Raw genomic sequence first — 12,317 nt, forward strand, 5'->3', positions numbered from 1 at the left:
CTAACTCAGCTAAATAAGAGCATAATTGAAGTAATCTTGAGATGAATCAAAGAAATGAGCAAAGTATGAGCAAAAGGAAGCAAGTGGTGGAAATTCAGCAAGTTCGATCGATCTCAGAAAATGTTCGATCGATCGAAAGTTCATCGATCTCAGCATTTCAAGATAGATCCAAGTTCTTTTGTCCTTATCCAAAGATCCAACAAAGTTCGATCGATCCAACTTTCTTCCGATTGATCGAAAAGATTCTATCTTATCCAGTTATACCACCCTACCTACCATATTTGTCTCTTTCCCAAAAATATCTTCAAAATATCTTAGATTTGTCTTTATCCAAAAAGGCGCCGCCATAGAGGATCGATCCTGCTTAAGTTCGATAGATCTCAGCCATGTTCGATCGATCTCACCACAAGTTCGATTGATCGAACTTTCCAAAGTGCAAGAAAATCCAATTTCCAGCTCGTTAAAAGTTGTCTCATATCCAATCATTGGAAGGAATAATGGTGTACAAGCCTAGCTCATTGGGGGTGATATTTAACTTACCTATATAAGGAATATGAGCCATTCTTGACATAAACTAGATACATACACTAGAGACATAATTTTCATATTCTTAGTGAGGAAGAAAAGAAAGGAGGATGCTAGAGACATAAGCTTGGAGTTCTTCCATCAACCAAGAAGAGGAGCAATCTCTACCATGGAGTTAGCCCTTGAGGGTTGGAGGACACCATCCATGAGTGGCTAGACATACTCTTGGGGATAGAGTTAGCCCTAAGCATGCTTTCTACATCTTAATTTATGTATTTTTGAGGGGATTTGTATTGTGATACATGTTTTGACACTTATATATATATAGATCTTGTTTATTCAAAGATTTGTGTGGTTTAATGCTTTCAATTGATCATTTCATTCTATCCATATGTCTATGTATGCTATAATAGATGTTCATGTGTTTGTCTCTATTTCTTGTGTTATTGATACATGTCTATGTGTATTAATGTTATAGATCTAGAGATTGTCAAGACATAGTGCTTAATGGAATGCTCTTGTGGTTTATTTGATGGTTCATACTCATTTCTTGATGGATTGTGCCTCTCCCTTAGTTTAATTAGTTTAATTTCATGTCATTAGCTTAATTATAGTGTAGTTATAGTTTAGGTGTTAAATGGGAGGACAATCCATGCTTGTTGTTTGATATTCCATACTTATGAAAGCAAGTAGCATATATCTCTAATCTTGTGATGTGTTTGGATTGTGAGCTTAAAGAAAGGATTAATAGCTCAGTTTGATATATTGTGTTATCCACCATATTGCTTAGACAATATATACTTAATTTGTCATCCATGCTTGTTGAAACAACCACACACACACACTATGTTGCAAAACATGTTTTCCCCCTCATTAATCATTCTTTAAGAGCGTAGAAAAGTTATGCTTAGTGGTGATCTCTAAACCCCAAGATCTCTCTCTTATTTTCTCTCTATTACATTTAATTGTTTACTTTAGTTTAAATTGCATCTTAGTGTAATTCAACCACGATCCAATCTTTTGATCACTCGACCTACTAACCCTAATCTCGATTCCACAACCTAATACCACCCACTAATCTCTTGAGATGATCCCTACTCTCCCTAACTATATTTTTAGTGAAAGGTAGTAGTGGCAACTTATAAATGTAAAACTTGACCATAGCCCAACACCACTATCTTTTGGTTCTAGCTTTGGTGGGCCGCAACAGACATACCATTAATTCCAAGTATTCTATTATTCAATATCACATCAAGGAAAGCAATGGATACAAAGAAGACAATAAGTTGCAAAGAAACAAATGCAAAGTCCATCCAAAGATAGCTTGGACTACAACAAGTAAGAAAACAACTCAAAGAAAGGAAGAAAGCAAGTCTACCTAAAAGCCTACACGATTATGGACAAAGCGTGAAGAAAGGGTTAGATAGGATGGTGAGTGTTTAGGATTCAATGTCAAAGTATTTATGAATCCATTTGAAGCTCATCTCTATAGGACCATGCATATCATATCATCATATGCTCCTATATCTATTAGCAAAAGACTATGCACTTCATTCATATATAATTGCACATAAAGTCATTGCTAAAGAATGAGTTAGTTCAAGCTTGCATAAGCTTTGAAAGAACTCATCATTTGTGCTAGAAATGCTAAGACCATGTTCATCAATCATATAATTCATATTGGTTAACAATTAAGGCATGAGAAGCCTTTATTACCATGAGTTGGTAACGGACACTAGGACCCCAGAATGTACGTTATGAAAAACTGTGTTTTTGGCTAAGTGTGAAAAATTGATTTTTGAAATAATAATTATTTCAAAATAATTTTTCCCGGTAATAACTCTTTATACTTCAACTAGCCTAAACTAATTTTATCAAAATTTTTGACCAAGTCTACATTGGTCTGCATAAGAATTCATTTTTACCAAAATTGTCGGAAATCCAAATTTGTACTAAAACTGAATTTCTACATTTTGATTTAGTTAGATTTCGATTTTTTAGTATTTTTTATTGAATCCAAATAGGGGGTACTTCCTTATTTACATTGTAAACTTAAAGTAAATGTCATTTACTTAAATGTTTTCATGGAAATAAGGTATGTGCAGATGTCCTGTGCACAGAACGTTTTATCTGTTAACTTAGAACAAAATTCTTGGAGCTGCAGTTTCATTTCGGCAGACCGAAATGCATAGGCAAGTTATTTCAATCGACCGAAATAAAAGACCAAATGAATCGGCTCGTCCGATTCTCACAGAACGTTTTGGCACAAAGGAGGAAGGACTTTCGGTCGACCGAAACTGAAGAAAAAATTCTTCGGTCTACCGAAACAAGTATAAAAGCCAACCTTAAACCATTTCGGATGACCGAAACACAATGGTATTTCAGTTCGGTCGACCGAACCTGCCCAGATTTGAATTTGAAAGACTATTTCCTCTCGGGCAGTGTGCACAACAGCTATATTTTTGAATTACCTGCATCAAATCTCTATAAATAAAGCTGGGGACTTCGAGATTTAATGTTGCTACCATTAAGAAACATTATATAGCATCCAAAGAGCTTTTGTTCTTCATTCATATCATACTCTCTCATCCCATATCATTTACAGAGTATTGAGCTTCAATCTATTCATATATATACTCTAGAATGAGTTGAAAGTTGTGAGCTAATATTTGCATATCAATCTTTGAGAGATATATTTGTATACAACAAATTTGATCTTCAATTTGTAAGGGCTGGTGTGGCCCAAGGAAGAAGAAGCAAGCTAGCTTCATATTTGTAAAGGTTGGTGTGACCCAAAGGAAGACTAAGAGAGGTTGTCTCTCAGCAAGGAATTGCTTCTAATCAAGGTTTGTTTTCCACCCGTAAGGAGGTGCCATAGTGATTGGGAAGTCTCAAGAGGAATCTTGAGCCGATGAGTAGGAGTTTCCGAACCTCGCTAAAATCGCCGTGTGAATGTTTGCAAATCTCTCTTCCCTTATCTCCTTTAAATTTATGATATTATTTGCTTATGCCTATATATTGATTATTGCATAAATATTATAAAGTGTGTTAGAATTTGCAAAACAATTAAAATCGAAAAATTGGCCATTGTTTGCCATAGACTCTATTTACCCCCCCTCCCCCTCTAGAGTCAATACTTGGGCAATAGGGTAAAAGTTTCAGAGGGAAGAGGAGGAAATAGACAGGGGTATTTTTGTAATTTCACAAATAATTATTATATTTTTTAATTTAATATTATATAGTAAGGTCAAATTTGACATTTTACAGCCCCATTAAAGAGTCGGACTCGAATATTGGGGTAAAAAATATAAGGAGTTTTCTTAAATAATGATAAAAAATAAAAAGAAGTGGATTTTTTTTTTTTTTTTTTCCTTTTAAATTAACCCTTAAATTAAGGGCAGTTTCTGTGGTGCCCCATTAAGCCCTCCTTTCTCCAAAAGCCTCTGGTTGAAATGTTTGTGGTATATATATATATATATATATATATATTCAATTATATGTAAATCATATATATCATTTAAATTCAAATATTTTGAGTGAAAAACGGAACAAAATATTTAAGGGTGAAAATTAACCAACTTAAAGAGGTATTATTAAAATTTAACTCTAAAACTTTTGAAAATAATTTTTTGAATGACAAATCAAGCAGTCCTAATTTTGTGTAAACAATGTTATATTCACTTGGCCATGGCCAGGTTTCCTCCAACTCTCGCACCCATTTAAACCCCAGCCTCTGAGCCCTAATGTTCAACAGCTCAACTGTCTTTTTAATTGCCAAGACAATATGTTAGGCCCATTTTGCTCTTATCTTTTCAGTTTTTGGGCCCCCATATTTTTCTGGGTTCTTTTCCAATGTTGTAGCCTTTGCCTCCTGGCCTGCTTCTGTATAATTTACTAGTATTGTATCATTTTGTTTTCTTTTCAGTTTTCTCAAACTTTAACCATCAAAATAATATATTTTATCGTTAAAATACTTTAAATGGATATGTTTGCTAGCATCAAATTGACAAAAAAAAAGTTAATTTAAATTTTGACCTAATTTTTTCTAATTCCAAATTTATGAAATCAATTCGATTCCCTCAAATACAACATATGTAAATAAGATTTTTAGTTCATAATCTTCAAAGAGAAAAAACAAAACACGAAATAAAATGTCAAAGTTAAATCCACTGTGATCGTATTTTTCAAAAGGCATCCTAAACGTAGTCTTTGAAATGTAAATTTACACAACATATGGTAATTTCATGTTTCTCAAAACTTATCTGATATGTATAATAAATTGCAATGAATCCTAATAAACCCGGGATACGAATTTCTAATTCATAATAAAAATTAAGTTATGTTACAATAAGGTCTCCCTCTTTACACTTTGTGAGCTCTCCTTCAACTACTTTTATAACATTACCATGATGTCCTTTTCTACCCAAATATCAGTGAAAATGGTTAGACAATTTTCTTTAGAATAAAGAGTCTTTTTCGTTTTAGAAAATATTCGATATAATATAGGCTAAATACCAAAAAGCTTATATATATATATATATACACACACATATATATAAGTAAAAATGTACGTACATGAGTAACAATGATTGTAAATATAATTTAAGTAAAAAAAAAAAAATTGGAATAAAAATACAAAGTTGAAGTTTATATCATTTTTTATAAATAATACTGTAAAATTTAAAATCTGACATCAACATGAGACGTTCCTAATCATAATAATATTATATAAGTATATAGATATATTTGATTAGTACTCTAAATTAAATAAAATTTGAATTCTTTTATAAATATTTTTGTATATAATTTGAGAGGTGCATGTCAGTTTACTATGGTAAGAACATCTCTAGCAGTATCTTAAAATATTTTTTTGTGTAAAATATGTACGGTTACATATGATGTGTAATGTTATTATTACTATTATTATCTCTAGCAGGTTATTAAGATATTCTGTCACATCACTAATGTGTAAAATTGCTGTATATTTTACACCATTTTTTATGAAATGAAAAAGAGGGAGGAGTAAAGAAATATGCTGATGTAATTGTGTAAAAAAGTTATGTAAAATACACAACAATTTAACACATTAATGACATGTAAGTTTATCTTAACAGACCGTTGGAGATAAAATAATAATAATAATAATAATAAAATAAAATAAAAATTAAACATCATATTTGGCACACAAAAATATATTTTAACATACTTTTGAAGATATTCTAACGAATAACTTTATATTAAGTAGGTTTGTAAAAATTATATGGGGTCCACACATGACATTGGTGGGTTGTTATTAGATATATCTTTTTACACAAAAAGCATAAAACAACGGTTGGAGTTAAAAATAAATAAAGCAATTTTTTTTTTTATGTAAATCTATTAAACACATCAAATTTATATATATATATATATATATATGTATATATATATATATATATATATCAACAGTTGGAGATGCTATAAGGGTATAAACTTAGAAATATAATCATTATGTGTTTATTATTGGTTTGAATCACTTAGATTTGTATAGTTTGGATTAAGAATCCTATTATATTGAAGTAAGAAATTATTAATATAAAATTTTACTATTTATAATAAAACTTATTATACAAAGTTTTAACTTTTTTATCAAAAAAAAAAAAAAAAAAAAAAAAAACCTTATTTTGCAGGTAATATATTCATAAAAAATTAATAAATCATTCAAAATTAAAATCAATAGAATAATACTCAAATTGAATGGAAAAAAGAATTTTACAGAATGAAGTTAATTAAAAACCCTAAATACGACAAAACTTAATTTTTTTAATCAAATTTCAAGAGAAAATAAATATATATATATTTTTTTATACTTATGTAGATTACATGTTAACTAGGGATTAGGAAACATGTGTACTTAAAACATTAACTTACAACTACAATATAACTCCTACTCAAACACTGACTTAAGCATATCCAGAATATATATATATACACACACACACATATATATAGCCACACTTATTTGATTGAATATGGAGGAAATAAGTGTAGACATGATCGAGAGCTTAGAGGAGATCGAACTTGACGAAAGAGAAGAATGGGAATTAGATGTTAAAAAGCTCGTGATTAAGAGCCTGATTGGTCGTGGAAGCTTTGGTTCCGTACATAGGGGAATTTACGATGGAAACGACGTCGCAGGTATTTTTGAGTTTCTCAAGATTCATGCCGCTCTATTTATTTTACTTTCTTTCAGTGGGTGTTGCCAGTTTTATGAGGATTGAAAGTAAAAACAAAATTTTGTACTTCTTTGACAATTTTTGAGATTGACAAAAAAAAACTGAATTAAACTGATTTTTAAAAAGAGTTAACTAAGGTGATTTTTGTATAATTTTCTGATTTTTAATTTTTCAAAAATAAAAAAATAATCTCAGAAAATTGAACCAAATAAATCCCTAATTTTTTTTTTTGTGTGTTTTCAAGAATTGTACAGACATGAATGCCGAATATATAGACAGTATACTAACCTTTAATCAACTAAAGAGATTTTTGTGTAATTTTATAATTTTTATTTTTCAGAAAATAAAAAAAATAATCACAAAAAATCGAACCAAACAAATCTCTAGTTTCGGTGTGTTTTTAAGAATTGTACATGATAGAGACATGAATGTGGGAATATATATAAATATACGCTAGAAAATGATTTTCACTATATTTTTGTACAATCTTCTAATTTTCATAAAAAAAAACATATCTCAGAAAATTGAACAAATAGTTCCAGCGTGTTTTCAAGAATTGCACATTAAACCAATCAACCACTAGTCTCGTGTTTTCAAGAATTGTGCAATGACAGAGACATGAATGCGGGTGTGTGTGTGTGTGTGTGTGTGTGTGTGTGTGTGTGTGTGTATATATGTTAGTGAAGTTTTTCGGTTTTGATATATTTTAGACAAGAGCTTTATCATTCTCAATATTATTGATAAATTTAATTCAATAAAATCTTTGATATCAAACAACTCTAGTTAATTATAGTGTCACAAGTCTTTAATTAATTGATCGTCTTAGATTTGATATTAATTTACTGACTCTGCCTTCTTGTTCTTTGTTAAATATTTCTCAGTTAAAATGCTTGACTGGGGGAAAGATGGCCAAGCGACAAACATTACATTGAGAAAAGCTTTTACGCAGGAAGTTTCTATATGGAATAAGCTTGATCATCCTAATATCATCAAGGTATATAACCTCATGAATACCTAATATATATATATACACACACACATTATAATTGCACATATATGTAGTTCACATTCACGATGTCATTGATATTCATGACGGCAATCTTTACTCGCGTCAAATTAGTTAATTTTTGTCCAACTATCAGACTCCATATCACTACTCATATAAATAACAATCATAGTGGAATTCACTCTATAGATTTTTACCTAGATTCAAGAATTGACACTCATGTCAAACCGTTTTCTGCAGTTAATTGGAGCTGCAAAAGGCATGTCGGGACAAAATATCAGAACTGATGATGATAAAATTTTTGTTGCAAGTAATGTTTGTATCATCGTGGTTGAATATATTGTCGGAGGAACTCTGAAATCGTACCTCTTTAAGAACCGGACGAGGAAGCTGCCCTTCAAAAGAGTCATCCAACTAGCCACTGATATTGCAAGAGGGTAACAACATTCTTCCATCCCGTGCATGCCCAAGTCAATACTTTAATATTTTGCAGAGTTTTCAAAAGGTAAGCATTAAGTGGCTCTTCTATCTGCTTCTTTTCAGGCTGAGTTACCTTCACTCCCATCAGATTGTTCACAGAGATGTAAAGACAGAGAACATCCTTCTTGACGAGGGGCTCAAAGCAAAGATTTCCGACTTTGGAGTTTCTCGTGTTGAGGCTGCAAATCCGAATGAGATGACAGGCCTAACGGGGACTCTTGGTTACATGGCTCCAGAGGTATTACTATGCAAAGAATGCATAGACTATGCTAATTCTTATATGTAGTCTATGACTCATTGCCTTAAGAAACTAAACAAGTACTAGTACTGTAGTGAAATAATTAATTCCTATGTCTCTTAATTAAGCATGAGTAATATCTATTCCCATAAATTTCATCATTCATTAACTACTATCTATGAACACTTGATACTTCAACCATTCATTTCTAGACTTCTGTACAAATACTTTATTCCAGCCTCCTGTATTGATGTGTTTAAATGTCATTTTTTTATGCCGATATCCATACTGTGAATGAAGCCACTGACTTTACCCAGATCATATATGTCATCTTATGTAACCACTACTGACTACTCCAATCAAGATGATAAATTTCAGTCTTCAACATGTTATATATATATAGAAAGTGAATGAAGCTATTTGAATTGTAATGAAAAAATTTTAAGATGCCATTTTGTTGGTATGATTCTACCTGCAGGTACTTGATGGTAGTCCATATAACCGGAAAAGTGATGTCTACAGTTATGGAATCTGCTTGTGGGAGATCTATTGCTGTGCAAAGCCATATTCGGACTTCAGTTTCTCGGAACAAACATCAGCCATTGTTTACGAAGTACATGAATTGACCCGATTTAATCATTTTCATCTCTGATTTTCAAACAGCACAATTAGAATTAGAATTGGAATGAGAATGGCTCATATATCTTGACTGAATAAAATTTTTACTTTGGATTTGCAGAGTATGAGACCAAAGATACCGAAATGTTGCCCAAGCTCACTTGTTAAAGTGATGAAGAGGTGTTGGAATTCAGACCCGGAGAAGAGACCTGAAATGGAAGTGCTAGTGTCCATTTTAGAGTCGATTGACACCTCCAATGGTGGTGGCATGATCCCTCCTGATCAGCCTCAAGGTTGCTTCCACTGCTTGATCAGGCCGCGAGGGCCGTAATGTGTTAAAAAAGGTGTTCTATGTAATGTTGAGTATCAAAGTATCAACAGGAAGTAACATAACGGTATTAAACTTTACTTTTCAAAAGAATGTCAGAGTTAGTCTCAATCAAAATATGTGTGTATGAGTATAAAAAATAAATAAAAAAAACAAGTGTAATGTTGAGAAGCATTTTTTTTTTTTATCTAATTATATTTAGAGTAGAGATATGATTGGGAACAAATATTTTATTATTTTTAAAACAAAGTTTTTTTTGTGCAATCTTATAAATGATTCATCTATTGTTAATATTTATTTAACTAATGTCTCACATTTTTGTTAGAGTTTGAGTTATACTATAGGTTGGAATGGATTTTTTTTTTTTTTTTTTTTTTTTTTGGGAAATTAAAGCATAGATGGATTGGAAATTCAAACATGGGCCTTTGGCCACAAGCTAACACATGCCCTACCACTGGGCTACCACACCACATCCGGTTGGAATGGATGTTGTGAGGGAAGAATTATACCTAATAAAGTCATGCAAATAGAATTCCATTCTAATTACAATATAATTCATTCTAAGACTATGTTCGGCAGGTATGAAATTAAAGTATTGGAATTAGAATTGGTTGAATTGGAGAAAAACAACTTAGAAAATTGAACTAATTTTTTTATTTTTATTTTTATTTTTTATTATTATTATTTTTTTACCAATTTTAATTCTAAAGCTCTAATTTCATGCTACCAAACACAGCCTAATTCTAATTCCAAATTCACATGAATTTGGTTCCAAACAAAACACAATTGTTAGATTACTTATGCATAATATGTACAGCCTTTGTTATTATTAATTGTGTGGCCCATATGATTTGGACATACGATATATTTCATTAATTAGTGGTTAAGTAAATAGATATGAGATTAATATTATATTATTTGGTCAACTTATTAATTACCTTTTGGTAATTAATTATTGGGGAAGTATTTTCCTATTTATTCCTTACTTTGATAGAAAGTGAAATTACGGTTGCTAAAAGGAAAACTGGTCCACTCTCTGTCTTTATAAAAATGCATATATCCCATCAATTATGTATACTAATGAAAACAACACGTATAATATTTCTGTGTGCAGAAGACCAAGAGAGAGAAATCGATTTCCACGCTTTGGCTATTGCAGTTTAGCATATTGTTCGTTCCGCAGAAAAGATCTCAATGTTTGCCTTGATCTCTACGAGTTTTACAATTACGGATCGAGATATTTATATCTAACTATTTATTTATGCATTATAGATATGTGAAAATCATGAAGTTCTAAGATTTTGGGATTCATGTTTATTTGTGATTAATGCTTGACACGAATTATTAAAGTTTATATGTGGTATCAGAGCTTACAGTTTAGGAACTCGTTATTTTCCTCTATAGAAATAATTTATAAATATAAAGTAAAATTAAATATTTGTATAATTTAATTTTCTTATAGAATCGACACACACACACACACACACATATATATATGTGTGTATGTTTTGATTGGTGTGATTTTGATTAGTGTGATGGGTATTTGAAAACTTTGATTTGTGATCTGAAAGAAAAATAATAGTGTATTTTACTAGTATTATGTTGATCTGTTTGTGCGGCACCAAACAAATTTGATTGGGGTGAAAATGAACTTCACTTGGGAGTTAAATATATCTTAAGTACCCACTAATCAGCATACATATGGATATATATGAATAATTTGTTTTGATTCATCTTATGGCATTGTTGGAGAATTGCCGTACATATGAATATGCTGTGGGTTTATTATGTTTTATGTATGTTGACAGAGGCAATCAAGTTAAATAATGATGTGTTTGGTTCTTGATTTTCGTGCACAACATGTGGGATTGAAAAGCTTTTAATAAATTTTTTGCTATTACGTTTTTGAAAGAAACTAACTGTGATTGGAAGATTAAAATTATTAAATACATAAAGGTTGTGTATTTATTTATTTTATTAAATAAATTTAAATTTCTAAAAAAAATTGTGAGTCTAGATATTTAAATTATTAAATATATAAAGTTTTTGTATTTATTTATTTTATTATCTTTGTAGTCATACACATATACATGATAGAGAGTCCATTTTAATTTGATTCAATTATGATATTCAAGTCTGAAAATAAAAATAATACATTTTATTATGTATATAAAATAAAAGGATATTTTTATTAAATTTTTTGGACTATTATATTTCTGGGACCGAACCTACTTAAATTTGAATCGATCAATGTAAGTATGTGTGCATAATGTTAAATGGGTAAATTAATGATGAATCAGTAACTAGCTAATTTAATATTCATGTTTATGAGGGTTAGTAATTACCAAAGTGGCCTAACCATAATGATTGATGAATATTAATTTTAGTAGTAAATATAATTAAAGATGAATTTGTCACTAACTAATTTAATATTCATATTATGTAAAGGTTGGTAGCTACCAAAGTGGCCTAACCATAATGGTTGTTGGATATTAATTTTAGTAATATACATAATTGCAATATTTTATGAATTATGATGCTTATGATTTTTTATGGTATTTATGAATATTGACTTTATTTAATTATGAGAAATAATTCTCCAAATGGAATTGATTTTCAAGTGATTAAATAAAAATTAAGGGGTTGTATGTATTTTTTTAATTAGGTAGATATAGGATATCAAAAGGTAACTTATTTGTTTAATTAAATAATGCATCATTAATGAAGATATACATATAAATACATTTAAGCATCATTATTAGTATTTTATAGTTGCCACCCAAAGGGGTAATATAGTTATACATTACATTTATATTTTTAAGTTATACATATGTGTTGTTAACTCAAAACATTATTGTTGTGAGTATTTTATCTTATTTTGTTTCTGTGTTACATCCCTTAATTCGC

The 12,317-nt window shown here is 30.3% G+C and overlaps 1 protein-coding gene across 1 annotated transcript; it reads left to right on the forward strand.

Moving 5' to 3' along the window:
- Positions 1-6,536: 6,536 nt before the first annotated feature.
- On the forward strand, positions 6,537-9,413 carry LOC132304863 (serine/threonine-protein kinase STY13-like). The gene is made up of 6 exons (XM_059802570.1): positions 6,537-6,702; positions 7,622-7,734; positions 7,987-8,183; positions 8,290-8,464; positions 8,943-9,077; positions 9,204-9,413. Exons 1-6 carry the CDS (start codon positions 6,537-6,539, stop codon positions 9,411-9,413), a joined length of 996 nt encoding a protein of 331 aa, XP_059658553.1.
- Positions 9,414-12,317: the final 2,904 nt, after the last annotated feature.

The sequence above is a fragment of the Cornus florida genome, unplaced genomic scaffold (genome assembly GCF_030987335.1).
Source record: "Cornus florida cultivar Cherokee Brave unplaced genomic scaffold, ASM3098733v1 CherokeeBrave_3.0.0_Hap2_Chr04, whole genome shotgun sequence".
Lineage (NCBI taxonomy): Eukaryota > Viridiplantae > Streptophyta > Magnoliopsida > Cornales > Cornaceae > Cornus > Cornus florida.